At 32.2% G+C, this 26,554-nt stretch overlaps 4 protein-coding genes across 8 annotated transcripts; 2 read left to right on the top strand and 2 right to left on the bottom strand.

The window, feature by feature from the left end:
• On the top strand, positions 7,513-10,204 carry LOC109343865 (subtilisin-like protease SBT1.7). The gene has a single exon (XM_019582359.1). The coding sequence runs from the start codon at positions 7,668-7,670 to the stop codon at positions 9,972-9,974; it is 2,307 nt and encodes a 768-aa protein (XP_019437904.1). The 5' UTR covers positions 7,513-7,667; the 3' UTR covers positions 9,975-10,204.
• LOC109343866 (protein arginine N-methyltransferase 2) lies at positions 11,105-13,825 on the bottom strand. Its single transcript, XM_019582361.1, has 3 exons — positions 13,495-13,825; positions 11,895-12,290; positions 11,105-11,571 (listed from the first exon to the last, which is right to left on the bottom strand). Exons 1-3 carry the CDS (start codon positions 13,766-13,768, stop codon positions 11,258-11,260), a joined length of 984 nt encoding a protein of 327 aa, XP_019437906.1. The 5' UTR covers positions 13,769-13,825; the 3' UTR covers positions 11,105-11,257.
• LOC109343867 lies at positions 17,703-20,600 on the top strand. Of its 4 annotated transcripts, none has more exons than XM_019582364.1 (5): positions 17,703-17,854; positions 18,567-18,681; positions 18,808-19,428; positions 19,542-19,728; positions 20,236-20,598. In XM_019582364.1, exons 1-5 carry the CDS (start codon positions 17,778-17,780, stop codon positions 20,259-20,261), a joined length of 1,026 nt encoding a protein of 341 aa, XP_019437909.1. In that variant the 5' UTR covers positions 17,703-17,777; the 3' UTR covers positions 20,262-20,598. The 4 variants fall into 4 exon arrangements, with proteins under 4 accessions (XP_019437909.1, XP_019437910.1, XP_019437907.1 ...); XM_019582365.1 differs by having other exon boundaries at positions 20,262-20,598; XM_019582362.1 differs by having other exon boundaries at positions 19,542-20,600.
• Positions 22,102-23,558, bottom strand: LOC109343868 (3-oxo-Delta(4,5)-steroid 5-beta-reductase-like). 2 transcript variants are annotated; one of them, XM_019582367.1, is made up of 2 exons: positions 23,450-23,558; positions 22,102-23,301 (listed from the first exon to the last, which is right to left on the bottom strand). In XM_019582367.1, the coding sequence occupies exons 1-2, from the start codon at positions 23,486-23,488 to the stop codon at positions 22,171-22,173; spliced, it is 1,170 nt and encodes a 389-aa protein (XP_019437912.1). In that variant the 5' UTR covers positions 23,489-23,558; the 3' UTR covers positions 22,102-22,170. The 2 variants fall into 2 exon arrangements, with proteins under 2 accessions (XP_019437912.1, XP_019437911.1); XM_019582366.1 differs by having other exon boundaries at positions 22,102-23,304.

A 26,554-nucleotide genomic window follows, 5' to 3' on the forward strand; every position in this document is an offset into this window, starting at 1 on the left:
AGATCAGAGAAGCCAATGATTTATAGTGAAGGTAGAACTGAAAATCAAACTCAAATCACAATGAATGTGTCAACCAGACAATGCATGCAGTTTTTGAAGTGAATTAAACTGAATAAATTATTCAGAATAGGCTAAGTGGAACCCAGACATCAACAACTTTTCCCAATTAGTATAACAAATACAACACTAAATCAGATATTCAGATCACATTGTGAGTTTATCATTTGTTTTGTCATCTTTTAATTTTTTATGTAAATTAATAAACATACAAATGTACATATAATATGTATATTCTTAATCAAGTAGCAAAAAAATATCATCATACATTTATGCACGGCTAACTTACTAGTTGCATGGAAAAATAACTGAAATAGAAAAGAATTGGAAAGAGAAACCAGGAAGCACCATGAATAGGACAGGAAGCACCATCAGTAGGACTTGAGAAGGTAACAAACACTAAAATGCCCCAACAACAAAGAACAAAGCACAAAAGGCAGAAAATTTCATGATGTCTAGTTATCACAAGAAGTCAAGTGGAGAAAATAATGTGTGTGAAAATGGGACAAGGATTACCTCTCCTATAATTTTTATGTCATCCTATTCTGAACCAATCAAATTTCATAAAATATTATTAAAATATTAATTTTTATTTTTATAATTTTTATTTTTAAATGAATTGAGCTTTGTTATTGATTTGGTACACGAAATGGGACATAAATGAAACATGTGGATATGTGAAAATGAATCTCACAACATGGAAAGATAAGAAGTGGAAGTTGAGGTGTTGGCTCATATTGTGGTTGAAATGGTAATAAATTTCAACCCTTTCAATTTAATGATGTTTTAAATTCCAATTTTTTAATATTTTAGAAATTTAATAAACATTTCCACTCTAGTTTTTAATTAATATGTCATTTATTATTCATCTTTTTCACTTACTATTACTTCATTTCCTTTTGTTTTAATTTAGTGTTTAATGTATATTAAATAAAAAAAGTAGTCAAAGTATATCATATTTTTACAACATTTAGTAATTTATAAAAAAGAATAACCAATGAAGTACTAAATATTAAGCTGCATTTTTTGGTGAATAAATATTAAGCTGCTTTAAATGTGGGTAAGTGATAAATAAATAAATAAAGAGGGCATGAGAGAGAAAAATTTGTATAAAGACAAAACCATATACAAATAACCAATAAGATTTTAATAACACATTAATATTTTAATTTTGATATTTAATAATAATATAAAAAATCATAAAATGTTTTTGTTATTAAATATAACACATTACATACGTCTTTATACAAGTTTTTTCTATAGCGCCATAATTTTATCGTGTTTCAAAACTTAAGGAGATGCAGACAAATCAGTGCTCCTCTCGTCCTATTTATAAATTGATTTTAAGAAATTGTTTTCCTATCTATATGTCTCTTTAAAAAAATTAAATTATACATCAATTATTATTTTTAGATTTATTTAATAATTATTGCCAAAAAATAATACAATAAATAGAAAATATATATTAAAGAAAATACAATAAATATCATAAAAATCAAAGACTTAATAATTGGTATTGCTTCTGTTTTTTTGGATTGTAAAATAATGAGTGGACAATCTAGAATAGGGATGGCAACGGGCACGGGCGGCCACGGGTAGTAGCTACCCGCTACCCGTTTTAAAATAGAAGAGTAATACCCATACCCGCCCGTACCCGTACGGGTACCCGTGAGCGGGTATTTGCGGGTAGTTCTGGGTACCCACGGGTTTCCTCTATTATAAATAATTTTTAAATTTTTTTACTTCCATTGTGTTTCAAATAACGTGAAACTTAATTATTTTTGTACCTTTTGATTAAATATTTTGCTAAAATGCTAAATTTATTGGTTGTTTCCATTTGTGTGATTTTTTGTTCTCATTTTTTAACAAAAAATATATATTTTCCTTGTAAAACATGTGTGTTTCTATACTTTCTATACATGTAATAATATTTGTAGGGTGTTTCACCACCAAACTCATTAAAATATGTAAACAAAGTAAAAGAAAAAAATATACATAGTGTAATAAATGTTAGAATAATGTATTTTTTATTTTAATTAAATATAATATATTAATCATCTAAATAACGGGTACTCGCGGGTACGGGTACCATAATACCCGTACCCGCCCGTATGTACTATGGGTATTTTTAAAAACCCGTTTATAATACCCGCGGGTACCCGCTTGTGACCCGTACCCGTGCCCGTACGGGTTTTACCCGCGGGTACCCATGGGTACGGGTGTTTTTGCCATCCCTAATCTAGAAGACTTAATGCATGGCTATAACTATTAGGGTGGTGGTGGAATGCAAGCCATTGTAGGGAATGTGCTTTGCTTACACAAAAGCAATTCAACATAAATGGTAATTACAATTTAGGTCCACTATATCCTGGCCACCATGTTACTCATCTTAGCCTTAAATGAAACAATCTTATATTATCCTACTACCTCTTTTTACTAATTTTTCTATCAACAAAAAAGTGATACATCGTGACATACGCCATTTTCTTGTAGGTAAGAAAGTTTAGTAAGAAGATATATCATTTTCCTCTTCAGAATATCTGAATAGCATCTTGACTAATAAGAGTAATATTATATATTCCTACTGTATCCTATCACTACGCCAGAATAGCAAAACAACAGCGCTTAAAATTGTCATTTAACAAAGTAGTACACACGGTTATATTCAACAACACTTTTTGTAGCGCTGTAGAAAGTAAAAATTTAATAGCGTTCACTAAAGCAAACGTTGTTAAATGTCTACTTTCTAAATAAGACAATATCTCTCACAGACATTTTATCGAACACATGACAAACATGTTCAACTCCACCACATTTACAATAGATTTATTAAATCACCAATGACTTCAACTATATTCAACCTTAACAGATTTCAATATTATAAAATAACACATGAGTAATGAGATCTTACGGAAATTGTTCATTCTTTCTCCTCCAATATTCATCATAGCCAAAAACCTAGAACATCATAGTTTCATAACTTCACAACAAATAAATATCACACTATTAGTGAAGAAGAGAAAAATACATGAGCTAAAATAAGATAATGATTTACCTTATATTTGAAAAGAAAAACAAAAAATCGATAATTTCCATAACTGTGTAACTTCACAACAAATAAAGATCACATTATTAGTAGAGAGAGAAATAAATAAGTTAAAATAAGATAATGATTTACCTTGTGCTTGAAGAGAAAAACAAAAAATCGATAACTTGTTTGAAGAGAGAAACTAAAAACAAAAGAGAAAAAAAGTAAGTTATGGAGAAGAAGAAAAGTAAGTGAAATAATAAACTGAGTAATATATATTATTGTGTAAGGTTTTGTTTTTGGATTTGAAAAGATCTCGATCACTAAAACAAGCGTTAAATGTATGACCTCTATAACATCGTTGGCTTCAATAAGCATTGTTAAAGATAACACATTTAACAACACTTTTTTCAATTAGCATCGTTAAAGATAACACATTCAACAACGCTTATTGAAGAAATGATGTTAAATATATAAAGTATTATCATAACAGCACTTGCGTCAATAAGCGTTGTTAAAGATAACACATTTAACAACGTTTTCTTCAATAAGTGTTGTTAAAGATAACACATTTAACGTCGCTTATTGAAAAAGTGTTGTTAAATATATGAAGTACCTTTAACAACACTTATTGAAACAAACGATGTTAGAGATAACAAAAGATAACACATTTAAAAGCATTTTCTTCAAGAAATGCTGTTAATTCTCTTCCGCATTATGTTTAACAGTGTTCAACATATAAGCGATGTTAAATGGACGTTGTTAAATATCAATTTTGGCGTAGTATCTTATCCACAATAAATTCATACATGTCACTTATAAACTAGTCATTAATAAATAAAGTATGACCTTGTAACATGTGTCACATTCGTGTGAGTAGAAATATTTAGTAGGAAGATATATTATTTTCCTGACTAATCATGAATTCCCCTTCAAGTGATAAGATGAAAGGGTGAAAATTTTAATGTGGAGGTGAAAGAAATGAATGTAAGAATTTATATTTTCTTGTTTGGTTTTGAATAAGAGGAAATGAGATATAACCTCCGAGGTTTAGTTGGATTGCTTCTTTTCCTCAGATCCTCTTAATGTTTAAATGTAAAAGTAAAATCTAGGCACAACATGGCACTAGCCCATAATTTTTTATTGAAGAGTAGGAATGACAACGAGGTGGGTCGGGAGCGAGTTTGCACATACCCAAATCCGAACTTGAAATTCAAACCCGAACTCAAACTCAACAAGTTGAAAATAAAAATATCATCCACGAACCTGAAAAAACCCGAAAATGATAAAGTATTAAGGAAAATATGATATTCTTTTCGTGTAACTTTTTTATAACATTTCTATTTTCTCTTGTATTATTTCATTTCTTTTATGTTTGAAGATCCAATAATATGTAAAGTGAAATTAGAAATTAAAAATAATGGGCAAATGATAGAAATTTCAATTTTAAATTGAATTACCTTACTTCAGGGCAGGTTCGGGCGAAGGTATTTGTTATACCAAACCCGAACCCAAAATTTAAACCCGGGTAAAACCCGAACCCAATCACATCGAGTTTTCCCTATTAAATTCGGGTTCGATTCGGGTGTGTACTCACGGATCCAGTTTTTATTGTCATCCCTATTGAAGAGCTCATGAATAAGTTTATGAACTGGTGTTGTGTATATCCAAAAGGAAATTAAGCTTAAATGTCACATTGAGTATGTCATTATAATGACTACATTAATCCAGACTAATAGTACTCGTTTTCATAATACAACTTTTAATGAAAGAGATCAATTATTAGCACTTAAATATAGTGATATTAAAACCGGATCGGATCGGCCGGTTTCGACCAGAAAACCGGCAAACCGGATCCCAAACCGGTACGACACAGTAGTTGGTCCGGATAAGCAACAAAATCGGTCCAAACTGCCCAAAACCGGTCAAAACAGGACAATTTTCGGTCAAGCTGGAAAACCGGCCGAGTTGTTACTAAATCGGTTTCTTCCTCAAAAATCTCATTTCTTCTTCACGTTTTTTTCTTCTTCCTTCTCCATCTCATGTATCCGTCTTCCATTGTGTTTCTATGATGCATCTTCATTTTCTCATAGATCCATCTTCCATCGTTAATATTGAAAAAAACATTTTTGGAGATAAAGAGTTAGAAAAGGGATTGGAGAAGAGAGAAAATAGAAATAATGGAATGAGCATTTTGGAGATAGAGTTAGAAGATAGATCGGAAAAGAGAGAAGATAGAAGGAGTAGATGAAACATTTTTGGAGATAGTGAATTAGAAGATGGATTGAAAAGAGAGAAGATAGAAAGTTAGAAACTTTTTGGAGAGAGAAATTAGAAGATGATTTGAAACTTTTTGGGTGGTGAAGTAGATGGATCATTTTCCACAAAAATTATATTAAATAAATTGACAAATTGATTGAGTCCCGCCATTTCATCCCACAGTTTCAAAGGCACTAAATGTGTTTGTGTATGAAAGTTTTTTGTAAACTGTGAACATTTATTATAAATTTGAGTATCTACATATTTAATTTTTTTTATTATAAGTTTACATATATATAAATATACGCATGTTTGTATGGTTTAACCAGCATGAGATTTAATTACTGAAACATTGGTTGAACCACTAAACCACTATACCATTATACAATTACTCTGACTGGTTTGATAACCGGTCTGATTTTAATAACATTGCTTAAATACATGAAAAGAGTCTAATTCAAAATATTAGTATATTAGGTGGAAGAACATCGGTAACTTAAATACCACATTAACTTACATTCATATTAGCACGACTAAACATATTCAACCATTTTTTCTATCATTCTAAATAAACTCATAGGAGTTTACCCACACGATTAACAATAGTTATCAATATTGAAATAAATCTACCCGTAAGAGAACTGTCAATTGAGTGTCCTAAAGGCATATAATATATATCTCGGGGAAACAGGTCGTATATATTAAGTCTCATTCTATTAGATATGATTTAAATGAATTAGTTTTGTTATTGTTAATTAGTTTAATGAGTCTTTTTAATGTTATAATATATGAAATCTAATTTTTTTTATTGGCAGTCCTCTAAGCACGATGCTAATACATCTTTAGATTAGAGCTCCTGTGAAATTGAGTGGTTCTTCCACTAATATATTTTGGTGGACCATCTACATATATAATTAAGTGGATTTGTTGGTGGAAAATGGAAATGACTTAATTAACATTATTATCTTAACTTGTACTTATGATTCCTCTTTTTCCAAGTAAGTAAACAAAATGAGAGTCCCCATTTTCTACGTGCCAGATTCTTATTTGGCAGAAAAAGCAAGAGAATCTCTGCCATTTAATTTCTCTTTGATTAGACTGGGCCACTTGAATTTATATGTTCATTGTTAAAAACGAAGAATCCAATGGACCAGATTTTTTCTACATTTTTAAATTAAATCACTTAAAATGATTTTTCTCAATCAAAGATAAAGGGAGGGGAATTTGAACTTTTTCTTTCTTAACTTGGCACAGTTGAATTATTGGTCAAGTTGCTAGCAAATGTTCAAGTACTTTTAAAAACAAAGAAGTTTCTTATTCTGATTTTTTGGATGTATTATCATTTAAGTATTTGAGTATTATCATTTGAAATTGAAATATCTTAACGAACTATTTCATCTAACATATCTAAGTCATCCCTAGTACTTGAATATTTTGAATACAACATTTTTTGTTTTATTTCACTCATGTCTATTTCAGAAGTGTAGGACATATAACATTATCTAATTACATATTAAAGATAGAATTACAGTGTGAATATATGTGTGTGAAAGAACTTTTTTTAGAGGACCCATCCCCATACGAAAGTGTCATATAAAATAATGATTTTCCCACTCAATGATATGAGTGTCTCCCACTTTTCTTTCATGGGGTATATAACTTGTCTAGAAGGCTAATCCACCGTATCTACATATCGTATCGTTTTAAGATTAAAAAATGTAGTAGGGTTTTATGGTATCCAACTCAGTCGCACCAACCCACTAAATTTGCATAAGATATGAGTGGAAGCTGCATAGTATATACATAGAAGGAAATTACTTTCATGGAAACTAGAAAAAATCTTACATTTTTTAGGTACTATCAAGCAATACTATTTTAGGGTTCATAACTATCCCTCCCGACAAGTGTCATTCCTATGAATTGAACCTTCAACCTTAAGAATCTAATGGAACCTTACATGACTAAATCATTATCTTGTTAGTAGAAAAAGAAAAAAAGTCTTATATATTATGACATGATAGATTTAGATTTTTTTTAATTTTAATCATTGAAGTAAAGTTTAATTATACATATTTATTTTTCCTTTCTCATAATAAAGGCAATTTGTATCATTTCATGTGTGATTTTTGTATAAATCACTTAAAAGTAACCCTCCAATGGAAATATGTGCTGGCACTTAGCAGTAAACGAATATTAAACTACCAATGAGGATTCAACAGTTCCAAATCACCAATAAATACCAGTTATCCAAGCAGTTCTGAAACAAATTCCAAAGAAGCCAAAGCTTAAAACTCTATTCTTGGAGATAGAGCAAGGTGACAATATGAATATGCTTACTTTGAAGTATCTTCAACTTGTTTTGCTGCTGGTTTTCAGTAGCAGATACACCATAGCAGAAAAGAAAACACAGTACTCTAAAAGTACATTCATAATTCACATGGACAAGTTCAACATGCCAACAAGTTTCAACAATCATCTCCACTGGTATGATTCTTCACTAAAATCAGTATCAGACTCGGCAGAGATGATATATACCTACAAACATGTAGCGCATGGCTTCTCCACAAGGCTAACTACTCAAGAAGCAGACTTACTTGCAAAGCAACCGGGAATTCTCTCGGTTATGCCTGAAGTTAGATATGAGCTTCATACAACTCGAACACCAGAGTTCTTGGGATTGAACAGAGCCAGCACTGTTTTAATTGCATCTGGAAAACAAAGCGAGGTGATTGTTGGAGTACTTGACACTGGTGTATGGCCAGAACTAAAAAGCTTTGATGACACAGGACTTGGACCAGTACCAAGTAGCTGGAAAGGCCAGTGTGAGACAGGTACGAACTTCAACTTATCAAACTGTAACAGGAAACTTATTGGTGCAAGGTATTTTGCCAAAGGCTATGAATCAGCTTATGGACCCATCGACGAAACGTTAGAATCAAAGTCACCAAGGGATGATGATGGACATGGAAGTCATACCTCAACTACAGCAGCAGGCTCTGCAATTTCAGGAGCTAACCTCTTTGGTTTTGCTTCTGGGACAGCGAGAGGCATGGCCACACAAGCCCGAGTAGCTGCTTACAAAGTGTGTTGGCTTGGTGGGTGCTTTACATCAGACATTGCTGCTGCAATTGACCAGGCCATTGAAGACGGTGTCAACATCCTTTCCATGTCAATTGGAGGAGGTACAGTTGACTACTACAAGGACTTTGTCGCAATCGGAACTTTTGCAGCCACAGCGCACGGAATACTAGTATCCAATTCAGCAGGGAATAGTGGTCCTAGTCAAGGAACTTTGTCTAATGTGGCACCATGGATTACCACTGTGGGTGCTGGAACTATAGACCGTGACTTCCCTGCCTATGTCACCCTTGGAAATGGAAAGCAATACCTTGGTGCATCTCTTTACAATGGCAAGCTACCATCTGACTCTCCATTACCACTTGTTTATGCTGGTAATGTAAGCAATGATTCCAGTGGAAATCTATGTGCTGAAGGTAGTTTGATTCCTAGAAAAGTTTCAGGTAAAATCGTGATATGTGATCGAGGAGGAACTGCGAGGGTGGCAAAGGGTTTGGTGGTGAAGAAGGCCGGAGGCATTGGGATGATTTTATCAAACAATGAACAGTATGGGGAAGAACTAGTTGCTGACTCATTTCTACTCCCTGCAGCAGCTTTGGGAGAGAAATCTAGCAATGAAGTAAAGAAGTATGTTTTCTCTTCTCCTAATCCAACGGCCAAAATTGCATTTGGTAAAACCCAGTTAGGAGTTCAACCTTCCCCATTGGTGGCAGCTTTTAGCTCCAGAGGACCAAATGCAATCACCCCAAAGATACTGAAACCAGACCTTATAGCTCCTGGAGTGAACATCTTAGCTGGATGGACTGGTGCAGTTGGACCAAGTGGTTTGGACATTGATACAAGGCATGTGAGCTTCAATATAATCTCCGGAACATCCATGTCCTGCCCTCATGTTAGTGGCCTAGCTGCCTTTATTAAGGGAGCTCACCCAGATTGGAGCCCTGCAGCTATAAGGTCTGCCCTCATGACCACAGCTTACAGAACCTACAAAAATGGTCAAACCATAGAAGATATTGCCACTGGGCTGCCAGCTACACCGTTTGATTATGGTGCCGGCCACGTCGACCCAGTAGCTGCACTTGATCCTGGTCTTGTGTATAATGCTACCGCGGATGACTACCTGAACTTTTTCTGTGCCTTGAAGTACACACAAATACAAATAAAGCTTATTGCAAGAAGAGACTTTACCTGCGACAAAAGGAAGAATTACAGAGTGGAAGATCTCAATTATCCATCTTTTGCTGTTCCTTTTGAGACTGCTTCAGGCGTCAAGGGTGGTTCTCATGCACCAATCACTGTCAAGTATCAGAGGACTTTAAGGAACGTGGGCAACCCAGGAGTATATAAAGTTACAGTGTCATCCCAGTCTCCCTCAGTGAAGATTGTGGTTGAACCACAGACACTTATTTTCAAGGGACTGTATCAGGATTTAGGCTACACAGTTACATTCACGTCTACTTCAAAGCCTTCTGGGACAACTAGTTTTGCTTATCTGGAATGGTCTGATGGGAAACATAAGGTTACTAGTCCCATTGCTTTCAGTTGGACTTGACTACGATTTTTTAAGACCCTGACTTTGAATTACCTTATCTAGTACAACGGCTTACCTGATTCTCTGTTTGTCCATTAAAAATGCCTACAACAGCCAGTTACTTCACTTTGCTTTTCTTATTTAAACATCAGTAAATAATACATGTACAGAAGAAAAAATGGTTATGGAGTATCTTTGGCTCACATGGCAGAAGTAATAAAACGATTGATCCATTGCAGGCATCAGAATGGCATTTCAGTTTTTTTCTTGTTAATTAGTTAGTAGTAAGAGCACCCACATTGATGCAACTCATCCTTAAATGGGTTTCACGCACAGTTCTTGAGTTGTTTAAGCAGCAAATGTTGCACAACAGCTGGTGCTCTATAGCAAGGAAGATAATTATGAAGCATTGACCAAAACCTAAGTGCTAAAACAGTAAATCTCAATAAAAGTTCTAAGACAAGAAGATTTTTGTTGTCCTGCAGTGCAGTGCAGTACAGGCAGGACCCTGGGTAATCCATCTAATCCCCCAAAGTGCAATAGAACACAAAACCCTCGTGGCAGACTGATAGAAATTGACCGAACCAAGAACATTCCAATGTTTATGTAGAAAGTTTCAGTATCAATGATTCAATATGGTCAACATTAAAGGCTGTCCGGCAAACGAAATGGCATAATGTTGAGAGAGAGAGAGAGAAACAACTACTCTGAACAAGGATTTCAGCAACAAATAATCACTATACGATCAACACCACTATCTTAATCAGGAAGATGAAAAGAAGAAAAAAAGAACTGTCTTCCCATCAGAGTCCTAACTTCCAAAGTGGGGAACCTTACCATGTCACTAAGCACAATTGAGTTATTATCCTTTATGAAGGGGAACACACATCCAACAACAAATCATTTGCTTAATTGGTTTAAGAGGATGATGGCATTTCCATATGAAACCCCTCATCTTCATATAGAAAAACTTAACAAAGTCAGAAAAAGGAAATTGGTTTTACTCTTTTGAAATAGAACAAGCTGTAACTTATAGGGTGAAAATAAATAGTTTCATGTTTACTTAAAATGAAATCCTTCGATTTTAACTCTGATGCATTTTCTTGAACCGCTATGAACACACAACTTCTAAATTCAAGCGACATCCAATGTAAAGAAAAATTCAAATAAAGCTCAAGATTTCATATGGCACTCACTGTATTCTTACAATACCATTTGGTACGTTACACAAGCAACATCTCATCATAAGTTAGAATCATTTTGAAGATGAGACAAAAATTAAACGATACATAATAAATCTAAACTCACTCAGAGTCCTCCGCAGACTGACAGACAGGGAGGTAGTACGTATCAAGCTGCCAATATCTGTGTTTCACACCTTCCCAAACTTCTTCTCCCAAACAATCCTTAACTGGCAAGGGAATTAATTGTGTGGAATACCCCAAATTCTCAAGTTCAAGAGATACCAAATTGCAGTAGACAACATGGAAAAATGCATTACCACCACAAAGCCCATTGAAGAATGAATATATTCCACCAGGCTTCAACAGTACTGGAAGATGCTGGTGGAATTCTCTCAGATCTTCATAGTACTCCCCGTAGGTGTCAAAGAAAATTCCTAAACATATTTCAGGCAAATGTTATCAAAGAGTTACAAGGGCATAATTCAGATACAACTCACCAGCCACCAGAAAGAAAGAAAACAAGATAACCTTCCTATGTTGTTTACCAGAGTAACACAAACAATTAGATCTTGGACACCAGTTACAATTTTCACAAATTTCCAAACGGTTTAAAAAATAATGGCATTGAGACAAAGTCACAGAGGTTTAAGTGTTGCCAACATTGCAAAGTTTAAACATCATACAGAAAGACAACTCAATCAATTCTACGGTTGCAATCAAGTATTGATGATTTATGCACATAAGAATAAGCAATTACCATCATATGTTTGAAGCTGAGGAAGAACATCTTGCCAGCGGCCAAAAACGATCTTCACATTTTCCTTCTGACCCCAACCAGTTCGAATCATGCGTTCATAAACCTCAGGGTGAGCCTCAACAATGGTGTGTGTGACAGGTTTGTACTGCTGGATGGCAGTATCCACAAGCCCCATTCCAAATCCAATATTGAGTACGTGACCACCACCTGAACAAACAGCTGTAGCATGAGCCTCCATCAATGGCTTCTCCCATGCCATCATGACAGCTTTGCTATCATTGTCCATAATTTTATCTTCACTAAAGCTTACCCTATCTTCCAAATAATCATGACCTGAATTCTTATTTTGATTTTCTTTCCTAGCAATGGTACCCAGGACCAGTTCAGCTTGAATCCCTGAATACGTAGTGAATGTATAAATCAGATTACAGTCCCATGATGTAGTTAGTTGAACCAAAATTAACTTTTATTTTTTAATGAATCAAATGTAATGAAATGGCTTATGGCTATAAGAGTTAAATTTTGATGTGAACATAAAGTTCTTTTATACTATTAACCAATCATTTATCATCATACATTAGTGACTTTCCAGGAAGTTACCATGAAAGTCAAATATTTCCAAGAACATGATAGTGCATGCCTCCACAATAGTATAAAATAACCGAGTAAACTGTCAATTTAACCCGCAAGAAAAATTAGTGTCATGAAAGATTTGTGCCACCAAATAAGTCCCTGGAAGTTTTAAAATGTCACCACATTAGTGCTTCCAGAACTCAATTGGTGACATTTAAAATTTTCCAGCGGCTTAATGTTACACCACATGTGGCAATTTTTTAGTTTCTATGACTCATTTAGAGACATAAACATTTCAACAGGACCCAACAAACTGATACTCTCATCCTTGGATGATGAAGGGCTGAATTGACGAATTACTCAGAGGCTTTGTTTGACAAAACTAGCCGAAGGTTGTGAGATTGTAGCTAGAATTTATGAGATTGTAGCTGAAAGCTGCGAGATTGTAGTTGAAAGCTGATAGGTATTTAGGCAGTTGACTGAAGTAACTGTTTGGCAAAAACAACTACTTGAAATTTTTTAAATGACTTAAAAGTACATGTAACACTATATTGGTTTGGTTAAAAATTTCATTTGTTGAAAATTAAAGGGCAAAAATGAAAAAAAAAACAAATACTGGCAGCTCCTAACACTGGTTATAGTTTTTGTAAAATTACTTGAAGTAAACTTTTAAAATCTTGCTTTCAAAAGCTACAATCTCTTTTTCAAAACTTAAAATCTCCCTTTCTTTTTGTTCACCAAAAAGCTCCATAAGATTTGACTAATTCAATAAGTTATAATCTACAAAACATTCTAGACGCAACTATTGCCAAATAGGCTCAAGTTCATAAGCTATAATTTGTCAAACAAGCTATAACCTAGTATTATAAACTATAATCATCAAATATTCACAATTATGTTACCTGTAAAACACGTTACAAACCACATTGACACAGTAACAGTTCATCAAAATTCATTCCAATATGTAACTATATACATGTACAAAGGGGATAGAGTGTGAGGAAGACGAAAAAGAAAAAGAGTGTACCGGCATTGAGGAGGATCTCGAAGGAATCGTTGTGACCTGAATCCATAGCAAAATCACCGGCGGAGAGATTGGACGGAGAAAGTGCGTTCCATGGAGCACCGGCGGAGAGAAGGGTGGTGATGACGGTTGCATGGCCATGGTTTGCAGCGTGCATCAGAGGAGTGAACCCTTCCTCATCGAAGTAGGTGACGTCAGCTCCTGACTCTATCAGAGTCTTCACTTTCTCTGTTTCACCGTTCTTCGCCGCTTCACAAAGTTGCTCCTCTTCCTTCATTCTCTCTCTCTCTCCCTTCTCTAAAACCCTGCCCTACTTAATATTTCTTCTTTTACTCTTTTTTCTTGTTTTTTTAATCTAGATTTTAATTGTAAAATATGAATAAATATTTTAGCACCAAGATAGCTTGGTTTATTGATGTAAGACATTAGATACTAAATTGTCAAAAATTTGATTCATATGAGCAATATTTGTTAAGAAAAAAAACTTACTTAGAAAGATCCATAACACTTCTTTAGAACACCCAGTTAAATAGTGTCACATTATTAAATTTTGGAGAGGAAGTGGAGGAAAAAAGAATCTAAATTATAGAAATACTTGTGCGGAGATGACTAATAATCAAAAAACATAATTACATTTGTCTCTAAATATAGTGTGGCCTATGTATTTCCATGCAAGTTTTTTCTCTCTAAATTAATGAAGTGAGACCCACAATTTAATGATGTGTCACTGTTTAATTGGATGTCTCTAAAAATGACGTGTTAGGGTTGTCTTTAGGCAAGTTTTTTTGTGTTAGAAGAAGTGGTCACATTTTGATATAATGATTATATCTAATTGTTGAGAGAAGAGTCACATAGACATGAAGGCGATATCAGTGAAGAGATATATTGTTATACCAAAAAAAAAATTTTAAGCAAATCATTATTTTTTTATTTTTATCACCATTAGTGGGGATTAGGGCTATGATTATATTTAATTGAATCTGACAAATACAAAATAAAATAAAATTGTTAATTGTATACTGAAGTTTTATGATTTTTTTTCAACAATTTTATTTTATTTTCAAAATAAAATAATATTATTAAGTGGATGACAAGTTCTGTTTCTTTTGTTTTTAGGAATCCATGTATACTTAGTAGGACCATTGAGAATGAGACCCAAACAACAACTTGTGTTGAAGAACTAAATTTGATAATGTATAATGAACTGCTGTGAGAATTTTGTGTGGAAATTATGCAATAAAGAAGAATATAGAATTTTATGACATATGATACTTTCTCCCAACTTTGATTTATTTTATGTCAATCCTAATTCGATAAAGAGGGTATGTTGTGTTTAAACGAAAAACAAGAATCATATTTTATTTGAAGTAAAGGGTATATGTTAGTATTTCACTCCCTCATTTTGACTTTTAGTTAATAGTATTAGTTAGAAGAAAGGTGTGTGTAAGTACAAAAATGGAAGGGGTAATATGTGTAGTTTTATTAAAATTCAGGTAAGTCTGTGTAATTTTCTTTTTTTTTTTACATTGTTTGGCTGCAAATGTTCTTTGGAATAATTGTTTGGTATGTTCCATGATCCTTGGATTTACCATTCAAGTTGCATTTTTTTTCTTATTAAGTCAAAGGTTTTGGTTCCGTAAAGACGAGAAAGTTCTATGATTGTGTTATATTTTTACAATCATTCAGTGTATTTGATTGAAATGTATTAAGTATTTTTGGTTGATATAAGGAGATAAGTTATTTCTATCTGTCAGTAAAATCATGACATGTGTCATGTTTCATTATTTTTTATAAAAATATTTTTAAAAATAAACTTAATATCACACATGTTACATTTTTATTGGCTAAAGGAGGTAAATTATCTCTTAATACAATGAGATATATTATTCTCTTCATTAAAAGCAACAATAGATTTTTCAACAATTTTTATCCCTCATTGTAGGGTTACGTTTTTTGCCTCGCAATAGTATATAAATAGTTTTTAGTTGTTTCCTTTTGTGTTTGGAAGATTTCTTATCCTCTTGCAACTTTCTCCATTTCCAACTAATATATATTCTTATAAAAAATAAGAGATTTTTTATCCTATTAAATTAGTCTTTCTCAAATTGACCAATTTTATAATAATATTTTTAAGAAGTAAATATACTTTTACTAAATATTCAAAAAAATAAAACTGATTACCGCAAATATTATTAAACTTGAACCTATTAATAATTGGTGAGAATATTGGATCAATGAATAAATGGTTTGACCAAATAAATCAATATACATTAAAAAATATTAAAATTTGACAATATTAGTTAACAATTAAATTATTTTATACTTTAAATTTAAAAACTATTATACATAATTAAACAATCAACAAATAATGTTTTATTACTACAAAATATCACAAATAAGTTAAAAACACTATCAAGCAATATAAGTTTTATAATTTAATCGTAATAAAAACATACAAATAAATTTAAAATTTAATTAAAAAACTATGATTTTACTAGAAATAAACTAACATACAACAAGCATGACTAAAAATAATTTCAAATCACTTTTTTCATATTAAAGGATATTGTTTGGTAACTCGGTTAATCCAACCAATTCGAACATCAGGTTATTGATTTTAGGTTTAAATTGATAAAATTGAACCAAATAATTCTGATTTTGATGCAAAACTAGTTATATAAGAGGATCAGACTAATCATATTCCAATTTAAATGCATGACTTTTTAAGTGGTCATTAAATAATTTCTAATCTTACATGTTGTATATCAAAATTTATTGCTTTTACAATTTATATATAATATTATTCTCGTGTCATTTTTTATATTAAGGATGACAAAATTAATCACATTAATGTGTATTTAGGTAAAGATTTATGTGAAGACATATGTATGTAGAAATAACTAATAATTACATAAATGATAACATCTAAAACATATAAATAAATTTGTCTTCAAATATAATGTTTTGTATATGACTCTATATAAGTTTTTATGTGAATACTTGAGTATAAGCATTAATAATTTATAAGTATAGACAAGTTTGAAAATAGGAAAGATATTCATAAAATGTATCTTTTTATAAATATTATATATATTTTTTTTTTAATTTTTTATTAATATAAGATTATATAGAATCTATTTATTATTTCATACTAAAATTTAGTGATTAAAATATAGGGACAAATTTATGATATTATTCATCTAACAATATTCATAATTAGAAAACATATGAATATACAATTAAACTTTAAAATTTATTGAGTACATATTGATTATTGTACTAACACCAGAGAAATGTATATAGATAATATGAGGGGTGAGCATATACTAGGTTTAGACAAATTGTTCCTTACTCGATCTTAAATATTGGTTGGCTTATTTTTGAACCCGGATCTGATATTATATTGAAGTTAATTCGACCCTAAATATTGAATGGGTCAACCTTAAAACTCAACCCTAGACTCTATTAAATATAATCATACTTATTTTAGATAAAAAATTCTCAGTATTAAATATTATTATTATAAATATGTAATTTGATATATAAAATTATATATTTATATATTATTAATCATATATATCAAGAAAAAAATTAGAGAACCAATAATATTTTCGACTAAAAATGTGTCATTACTTTATACCTAATTGAATAGAGACACATATAAACATGATGATCATTAACCATGAGACGAGCTGGATTGGACCATTCTTAGTCCCTACACGACCCTAAATATTATTTGAATCTAATTTTTGATACTCAATCTAACATTAGACTAGGTGAGACCAATCCTATTATGTACTGACCATGATGGAACTTTATTGGGTAAGTACCTCAGTCATGGAGATAATAATGACACATATAGATGACAAAATACCCCACATTAGAGGGGTTCACATTTGTTGTCACACACCTTTGTGTCACTCCACGTATTAAAATATATGATTGACTAGAAAAATATTTAATAATTATAATTTATCTTAAACATTTTTCAACCAATCAGAGAGAATGATACACACTAGAATACTCCGACATTAGAGTAGTACCTGCATGTGCATAATTTTAAATATGTAATCTACTTTTTGTTATTTTATACTAAATTTAGATATTTTTAATACTTTGGGATTATATGTAATCTACTTTTTTATTATTTTATACTAGATTTAGATACAATACTTTTCCTGTTGTTTCTGACTTTCTTCTGTGGGATTTCCTCAGTTTAGTTTATATATATCAGAAGATTCGTCGTTGTTTTTAAATTTTCTCCCATATTTTAATAACCATTTTCCATGGCTTCGAGCTTCGACCTTTGGGGGAAAGATCCTTTCTTTAACGCTGCCGAACAAGTTCAGGAATCTTCCGATAGGTACCTCCGTTCTCCCCATTACGTTTTTATTTATTTACTATTATTATTATTATTTACTAGGGTGTACAGGCACGGAAGTGTCTGCCATTCAATATTACATGGTATTATATATTCAGTTTTTATATATTTTATTTTTTTATAATTAAAATATATTTGTTGTATTCAATGTACTTTATATTATAATTTTTGTGTGTTAATTTTTGTGTATTCAATGTACTTTATATTATAATTTTTGCTTATATTAAAATGTACTTAATGATCCTAATCTATAGGGTTAGGGTTAGGGTTAGGGTTAGGGTTAGGGTTAGGGTTAGGGTGCAGGGTGCAGGGTGCAGGTTGCAGGGTGCATCAAATCAATTAATGAAATATTAATTTTATCTTCTAGTTTTATCCATGTTATAAGGAGTAAATAATTTCTTTAGTGTTCTCACTCTATTAGTTTTTTTCTACCTTTTTTGCTTCGCCCTTTTCCTTTTTATTTAAAGTGTATTTTTGCTTGTTCTAATTCGTAATATGGTGTAAGGTTAGAAGCTTTCTAATCTGTATTTTATTTAATTCCATGGAAACAAATGTACCTGCTAAATATGCTACCTTTTGTACTCAGTGGAATTCAAAGTTAGCAAAATTTACTATCTCATAGGTGCACAATCCTATGATTGTACCACTTACATTCTCTTGTTGATTTGTTATGTGTTGCGATCTTGTTTTGAAGGATGGAATATGCATATAGGACATGGATTCATGCAAAGAAAGACCCGTTGAGCCCATATAACATTGACGAACTCCGCCGAGATTTACACACCACCCATAGCACTGCTAAGTTGCAGGTAACCTCTCTTGCTTCAGTTACTTGCCAGTTACCACCATCCACAATGCATGATTTATAGTAAACATGATTTTACTTCTTGTATAATCATATCGATTATGCGGTTGCATTCGGGTTGGCAATGCAGCTAGATGAATTCCAACGTGCAGTTAGTTCAAGTTATAGCAAAAGCTCAAGCGTGGATGCCGTCGCCAGGCATAGACTCTTTATTTCTGCCATTGATGGCAAAATTACAGAAATCGAGCATGGGTTACTTGAATCCGTTCCTTCAGGTGATAAGGCGTCTTTTCGTTGGGTGCGTCTGGATGAAGGAGAACGATATGAGCTTGCATTATTTCTTTCAGGAATGTCTGCTTCTGAACCCAAAAGTCCCCATAAATGTATCCGCAGTGGAAGTGAGAATATACAATCAAGTGATAAAGATTCATTCCGCATTTTTTCAGACAATTTGCGTGTTTCGTCTGGGAAGGGATCCTCTGAAGCAATGGAAGTGAAATCACCTGAGCATTGTAGAACAGCTGGTGCTGATATTGCTTCTTGGAAAATTACTGTTTCTGTGAAAATGCAGAATTCCTCCAATATCTCTTCTGGTCCTATGCATAAGGTATCCAATCTCTCTGGGTTTCTTAATTCTAAGGAATCTGTCTCTAAGTGGAAGTGGCCTAAGAATGGTTATCGAAAGCTGCAAGCAGGGAATCATCATCAAGAAACAGACGATACGCTACTATCTACTACTCAATCGAATGCGGTACGTTCTCAATCTGCTTTTGTTTTGTGTTCCGAATCTATTAATGGAACCTTGCATGAATAGTTTTAGCGCATTTACCAAATCACTAATACTACCATTTTATTTATTTAAAGAAGGGCATCAATACATGCTATGAAAAAAGTAAGAGTTACAAAGGAAGATGTGATGAATGTTATGATAAGCAGCTCTATGGGTGGTATGGTTCTATCCAAAGACAGCTTCTAAGATCTCAATACCAAATGCAATACAATTGGCCTGTTCAACTAACTTTTTGGATGATTATTCTCCTCTGTTTCATTGGTAAGAACCGTATCTTTATGTGGGTCTCTGAAACTGTGTTCCTACACAAATGTATGAATTTGCATGCTCTCTTAGCATTAGCAACTGCTTCATGGATTCAACTCTGAATTTGTGGGATTTTTTATCTTCCTCTTTATCTCTAATTTGTTTTTCGATTCACTTGTTGGTAAAGGTTACTTCATTTTGGTCTCCATATTTTCCTTGATTTTCTTGTTCCTGATCTAGCTGCTAGGCATGAGCCTGTTTTGAGTATATGGAAGGTTATATCATGTAATTCATAAGAATTTGACTGTGAAGTGGGGTATTGCCACTTCCTCATCTGAAATTTTACTTCCATACTCAATAGCTGTTTGAAGTTTTTTCCACACACCTCATAGGCAGAACTCAGAAGACATAGAAGCATATCAAATCGTCAATACTAAATGTTCTGTACAACTGTTGCAATAGTTTTTGTTTTTATTTTTAACTGTAATGTGTAAGTTGGCTTACAATTTGATTTGTCTGCAGTTTTTGTTTCCTTTTTTGCAATGTAGAAGGGAAGATTTAGATAGATTCTATTTGCGGTTGGCTGCAACATGGATGATGGACAGAAGAACCTTTTAACAAACACAAGTTTTTATAACTTTGTTGTCGCTTGCAAGGTTTTTTTCCAGGTTCTGACTAGCATACCTGGTATTAACATAACATCTCAAGAGATTTGAAATTACTATTGAGAGTATTCTGTAATCCCCAGCTCTAGTATTATGTTTTTTGGCATGTATATTTTGTTTATCCCCTTGCCATTTCATAATGGTCTCACAGAGACAGATGGCACATTCTATGTACTAAATATTGTGATGTATATATTCTGTTTTCTTGATGTAAAATCTATGTATATTATAAATAAATGATAAATGATGTAATGACTATGTATAAATGTTTATACCGACAGTACATAGATTTTACGCTCTAAATACCATGTCGGGAGGTATCATAATTGGTTATGCTCGCTGATTATATGACAATGTCCTGTCATTTTGTTTTTCATGAGAGAATTCTGATCGTTTTATGTTGTAGAATCTGGATCAAAATTTACGTGTGGATTATTCCAGCAATTCACATTCATACAAGAGGACCTAACAAGTGATTCCAAATATCCCAACCTTCTAATAACTCAAGCCTTAGCTTGACCTCCTAGTCTAAAGATCCACTTAATTGACTCAAATAAAGAACTCAAGTTCAACTCAACATAACCCAAATATCTTATCTCTTATATTAAAGGAAGAAAAGATGGGCGAAAAACTGAAATACATCACTCACTTAAAAACATAAAAAAAGTATTGAAAATGGGGATGATATCCACTCGATCCACCAAGAATAAGAGTAAGTTTAAAAAACTTAATTCACATATTAACTATTAATTATAGGGAAATCTAAATCGGAAGTGGATCTCCTATCTTGAAAAAAGGTTTGAGAAGAAAAAAATGTATGAACCGATAGTATATAAGTTTTATACCCTGTAAGTATATAATCAATCATCCATATTTAATTATTATTGACTCTTTAAATGAATGAGAGATGATATAATGACTTTATATAATTTTTTACGCAAACAATACATGTAAAACTTGTTTACAAATGTCATCATATAATAGATATTAAACTTAATTTTCAATACTTTTGACATATTTGTTATGTTAGACTAGTGTAAAGTGACCAAAAGAATGATCACTCCTATTAAGTATATGGTCTGTACCTAAATTCAAATTGTTGAAGGGAAAATCCAAAAAGTATTTATGAAGTGATTTTTATGTCAATACAAATTGATAGTGCATAAGTTTTTAGCTTCTTATTTAGTTGAACTGAATTAGGATAGTTAAAAGCTATAGTCTTTATTCCTTATTTAATATGCATCTGTCAATACAAAATGATAGTGCATAAGTTAACTTAAGCTTCTTTTCTAGTTGAATTAAATTAGGATAGTTGAAAGCTATAGGTCTTTGTTCCTTCTTCAATATGATAGTACATGTTTTAAGCTCACAGTATTGGACTCAGAACTCAAGCAACTTAACTGAATTGCAAATTAATTATTGTTCAATCACCAAAGACACAGGATATAGCTGCAGAGACAATTTCAATTACACACAGATAAGCTCATTTCCCTCTACAGAATAGAATTATTAAAAGTACAAACAAAGAAACAAACAGGAAATACATCACATACATAAATGCACAATTTATTTTGTTTAACCACTCTTTCCCTAGAGTTTTATTTGTCCCACATGAGAAAGGAATAATGAGAAAGGAATAAACCATGCTCCTATAAAGATTCACGGTTAGTTTGAGAGTTGGATTTTGAAGGGGAATGAAGGAAAATGGAAGGTTTGAGAGTCATTTCACAAACATATTTGATGACTCTCAAGCCTTTCATTTCCTTCCAAAATCTAACTCCCAAACTAACTCTCAAGGTACAATCTTATAAGTTTTGGCCTTATCAATCCAAGTAATGAAGGAGTTCTTAGAGTTTCTGAATCCCAAAAAACCATGCTCTTTAGACTTGTTCATACTATCCATTGGGCTTTCGATGCTGAACAAAAGATCTAAAAACCACCAATCACTAACCTCTTCCAACTTCATAGGTAGCAACTGATTCTCCTTCACAATTTCATCCCACACAGAACCCTTATCCTTCATAAACTCCGAAAGCTTCAATTTTGATCCTTCTTCAAATCCATAATCTTCAATCCCAAATTGTTCAGCCAACACTGGCCACATATGCTTCCACTTGAACAAATCCCCATTGCTACAATTAAAAGCTTCATTCCTTGCATAAGGATCCACCGCAGCCCAAATGTGTTGCTCAGCAATCAAATCTGCATCAGAAGCAATAGCATAACATTCCCATGCATCTTTAGTTCCTGGAAATTTCAACGGAACCCTTTCATGTTTACAAATTGCAGCGTAAATAGAAAGGTTTCTAATAACGTTAATCGAGCTATAAGGAGAGAATCCAAAAATTATTTGTGGTCTATGAACAGACCAAGTCAAATCCTCTATTTTCTCTGTCTCATCAAACAATATATCTTCTTGTGTGTAATAGGAGTTTGGTGCATCCAATCGTGGCAGATCCTCCGTGTGCGGTGGCTCATGAGATTTTATCTTTCCGATGAGTTCAAACGGTCCAATATAATGCTTGCAACCTGTTTGAAGCGAAACGTGGCGGAGGTTAGGGGCGTTTGGGATAACGGAACGGAGGACGTTACGGAGCATATCGCCGTTAACTTGACAGCTTTCGGCTTCGGTGGGTAGGTTAGTATATGCGACGTAGAAAACGTGGGTAACGTCGGTTAAGACGGAGAGTTTGGATTGAGTATCGTTAGGATCGGAGATATCGCATTGGATGTATTGGATTGGGTGGTCGGCGTTCCAGGAAGGGCGAGGGCGGCGAGCGACGCCGTAGACTTTCCATGGACCGCCGGGTGTGTCGGCGAGAGGTAGAATCTCAGCTAGGCTGTTGCCAGTTATGCCTGTGACACCGATCACTAATCCCACGTTCTGAAATGAGGTTGGTGGCGCTTCTTCTTCATCTAATTTCTTCTGCAAAATTGAATTAAGAAAAGCATTAAAAAAAAATACAAGATAAGAGAATGAAAGATTATACTTAGTTATTATCTATTTTCGAGTTGAGTTTTGGAGGGAAATGAATAGAAAACTCGGGAAATAGATCCTTAAGGGTTTAGACCTTGGCAGCGCCAATAGCTCCAGCCCACCACCAACTCATTGTATGAAAGAGATTGTTGATATGAGATGAGATGAATGAAGAAGGTTACTCTGCTAAGACTGAGAGACAATGTCAATATATAAATCTAGATGGTATGATCTTTATACATGCCTAATTGCTTCTCTGTGTTATTCCAGATTTATCCATGCACGATGATGATGGTTGAGGGTGCTATCGACTTTTCTGCATGATTTGAGGTACTTGTGTAATGTCTAAATTAAATTTATACATTATAATAAGACATATCGACTTGACAGTTGACACTGTTTTATCCTAACTATTGTCGGGTTATACTTAGAAAGGTTTGGACTAAGAAAAATGGTTATACCAAATTCTTAGGTTTAACATAAGCACATTGCCCATAATTGACACTCTAAAGCTTGTTATGTTATTTTAAAATAATTAAAACAGGCCAGTTGGATAGTTAAGCTCATGGTTTGAGTAAGCATTGTCCTTTTTAATTATGCAACAAATCCTCCTCATATCATAAAGTGATATTTTATTTATTAATAATTGATTTATAAGTAATATATATCATTTTCTTATTATTAAGAATATTGGTAAAGGAATTCAGTAGGAGATAATATATTTTCTATAATGCAAAATTATATATGAAATTCAACCGAGTTGACAAATAGGGACAGATTCAAACATTTACAATCAAGCAACTTATTCAAACGGATTTGGGGTTAAACAAGTGAATCTAGTTTCTATTTACCATAATGACTCAAACCCCTTTTGCTGTCTAGCTAGATTAGTCAAAAATGCATCATTACATATCAACCAAATGAAGAAACCAGTATTTTTCAGAATCTATGGAACACATCAAGCTCCAACTAATTTGAGAAGGATCAGTTTCATTGCCTGATCGAACAGTATATTCACCATCGATGCTACTATCCCATAAATAAATACATATATTCGTAATTCAAGTTTTATATTTACAAGTAATTTAAAAAACAAGAGTGTATGCCACGTTCAAATTAATTAGTGTCCAATTTTTTGAGTGAGTGCTAACAACTAATCCAGTATGCGATTACTAAGTGATCAGAATGATGATCACATGCCAGCTTACGTGGAATATAAAATTATCTGTATTCTTTTCACACAGTTAATGCAAGGGAGATATAATTAACGTTTTTGTGTGATTTATTTCAATGAATAATAAGATGTCTATTTCTGTAAACTCATCACTGAAAACTGTAAAAAGGTGACTAGAAAACAGCATCATACAGAACTTTGTTATTAAAATATTAGAATATAGAATATCTTAAATTATATTATAGTGTACAAGATAATATATCATATTATGATAATTATATTTTAGATGATATAAAGATAGAAATAATATATTATGTTATGATAATTAAATTTTAGGTTTGATTAGAATATCTTAAAAGATCTTTTAGGATTAAAATTAATTTATTTTATCTTTTATGATTTATTTCCTTGTTTAATTAAAAGTCAAATATTAGTATAAATTAGAGTTAGTATTATGCTTTTTGTATCACATTAGTACCATGTAATCATAATATTATGAATATAATTTACTATGTTAATGATTTGTTTTTTTATTTTTATATTTCAATCTTATAATTTGAACATAAAACTGAATTGAAAGTGTTTTATCACCAAAAATAAAATACAAATTATCTATTAAACAGGTAACGGCCCAAAGGGTAACACTTACATTATTCTAATTTAAAATTAAATGATCATCATTTATAAGACACATTAGTGGATTTGATTAAGAGTTTAATATGTATACACTGATAATGTAAGTATTTTTTTACAGTATCAATTAATCATTCACTATTGATTTCTTAACTACTATTAATTCTTAAACAAAAGTAATACAAATCAATGATAGATGATACATTAATAGTGTAAAAAAAAATTATGAGTGCATAAACTTTAAACTCTTTCATTAAAGTCAGGGCTTACCGTTTATATGAAGTGTCAAAAGACTTTTAAATCAAATTTTTAATCTAATAACTCCACTTGATATCTGAAATATTTTGTATTCTCAGTTTTGTATCATTTGATGTCATTGATTGACTATGTTCTGCCACACAAAAAATGAAATAATGAATATAAAAGATTATTGTTCAATAACATAATATAAGGTAAGTTATTATATAATATAAGTGAGGGGATTCACTTAGAGTAAGTTTAAAAATCTGACTTCATATCTTAATCATAATTTTAAAAAAATTTAATAATTTGAATTAATGAATAGATTTAAATTATTTTAAACTTACTTTTTTGAGTAAATAAATCTGCACAACTGCTAAAGTAACAATTGGTCTATCCAGCCCCGTTCACAATACATGTGCCTAACTCAGGTTATGACTGGTTTGGGCTTAAAAAGTTGAAATGTTATTCAGATTAAAAAATACTCACTTGAGTCCAACAACAGGACAATTTTATAACACATAGAACAAAAAGTCACATGTGCAATTATTATGTTCCCTCATGTTTTAAATCAATCAAACTTCATAAAATAATATTAAAATACTAATTTTTATTCAGTTTAAAATTTATGTACTAACAATGTAAAGTTTTTTTACATTATCAGTACATCATCTACAATTGGTTTGTAATATTTTTATTTGAAAGACAATGATAACTAATATATGAATGATGATGATTTGCTGATAATATAAAAATACTTACACTGTCAGCGTATACATATTAAATCCATTTCTATTTTTATAAATTTTCTTTTTATATGAATGAAGTTTTTTCATTGTATTTGGACACCAATTAAGACATGAATGAAGACATGTGATCTTCATCCGTAACATAACATACAAGTAAACCAAATTTTGACCTGGGATGAGTAGGTCGAGTTTAAGTCCAGCAAGTTCACTTGTATTAGAGAGGATGAAAATGATTTGAGATCTATTTGGGAGGAATTTAAAGGCAAAGCTCACCTATATATTGGATGCTAACTAAATAATGTTCTTGTTCACAAAACCCATCTTGTTCTTGCATTTCTGTGTTTAAACTTCAAACGCCATTAGGAACTGATAGGCGTGGATGATTTACTTTGTGTGCAATGTA

Source organism: Lupinus angustifolius, chromosome LG03 (assembly GCF_001865875.1).
Source record: "Lupinus angustifolius cultivar Tanjil chromosome LG03, LupAngTanjil_v1.0, whole genome shotgun sequence".
In the NCBI taxonomy this organism is placed as follows: Eukaryota; Viridiplantae; Streptophyta; class Magnoliopsida; order Fabales; family Fabaceae; genus Lupinus; species Lupinus angustifolius.

Bases quoted from the DNA above. Each gene is read 5' to 3' on its own strand.
- LOC109343865 (XM_019582359.1), top strand. From the start codon at position 7,668: ATGAATATGCTTACTTTGAAGTATCTTCAACTTGTTTTGCTGCTGGTT.
- LOC109343866 (XM_019582361.1), bottom strand. From the start codon at position 13,768: ATGAAGGAAGAGGAGCAACTTTGTGAAGCGGCGAAGAACGGTGAAACA. The intron at 12,291-13,494 runs GTACACTCTTTT...CTACGTATTCAG, and splicing joins CGAGATCCTCCTCAATGCCG to GGATTCAAGCTGAACTGGTC. The intron at 11,572-11,894 runs GTAATTGCTTAT...AAATATGTTTAG, and splicing joins TCAGCTTCAAACATATGATG to GAATTTTCTTTGACACCTAC.
- LOC109343867 (XM_019582362.1), top strand. From the start codon at position 17,778: ATGGCTTCGAGCTTCGACCTTTGGGGGAAAGATCCTTTCTTTAACGCT. The intron at 17,855-18,566 runs GTACCTCCGTTC...CTTGTTTTGAAG, and splicing joins GTTCAGGAATCTTCCGATAG to GATGGAATATGCATATAGGA. The intron at 19,429-19,541 runs GTACGTTCTCAA...ATTTATTTAAAG, and splicing joins CTACTACTCAATCGAATGCG to AAGGGCATCAATACATGCTA.
- LOC109343868 (XM_019582366.1), bottom strand. From the start codon at position 23,488: ATGAGTTGGTGGTGGGCTGGAGCTATTGGCGCTGCCAAG. The intron at 23,305-23,449 runs GTCTAAACCCTT...TCAATTTTGCAG, and splicing joins GAGCTATTGGCGCTGCCAAG to AAGAAATTAGATGAAGAAGA.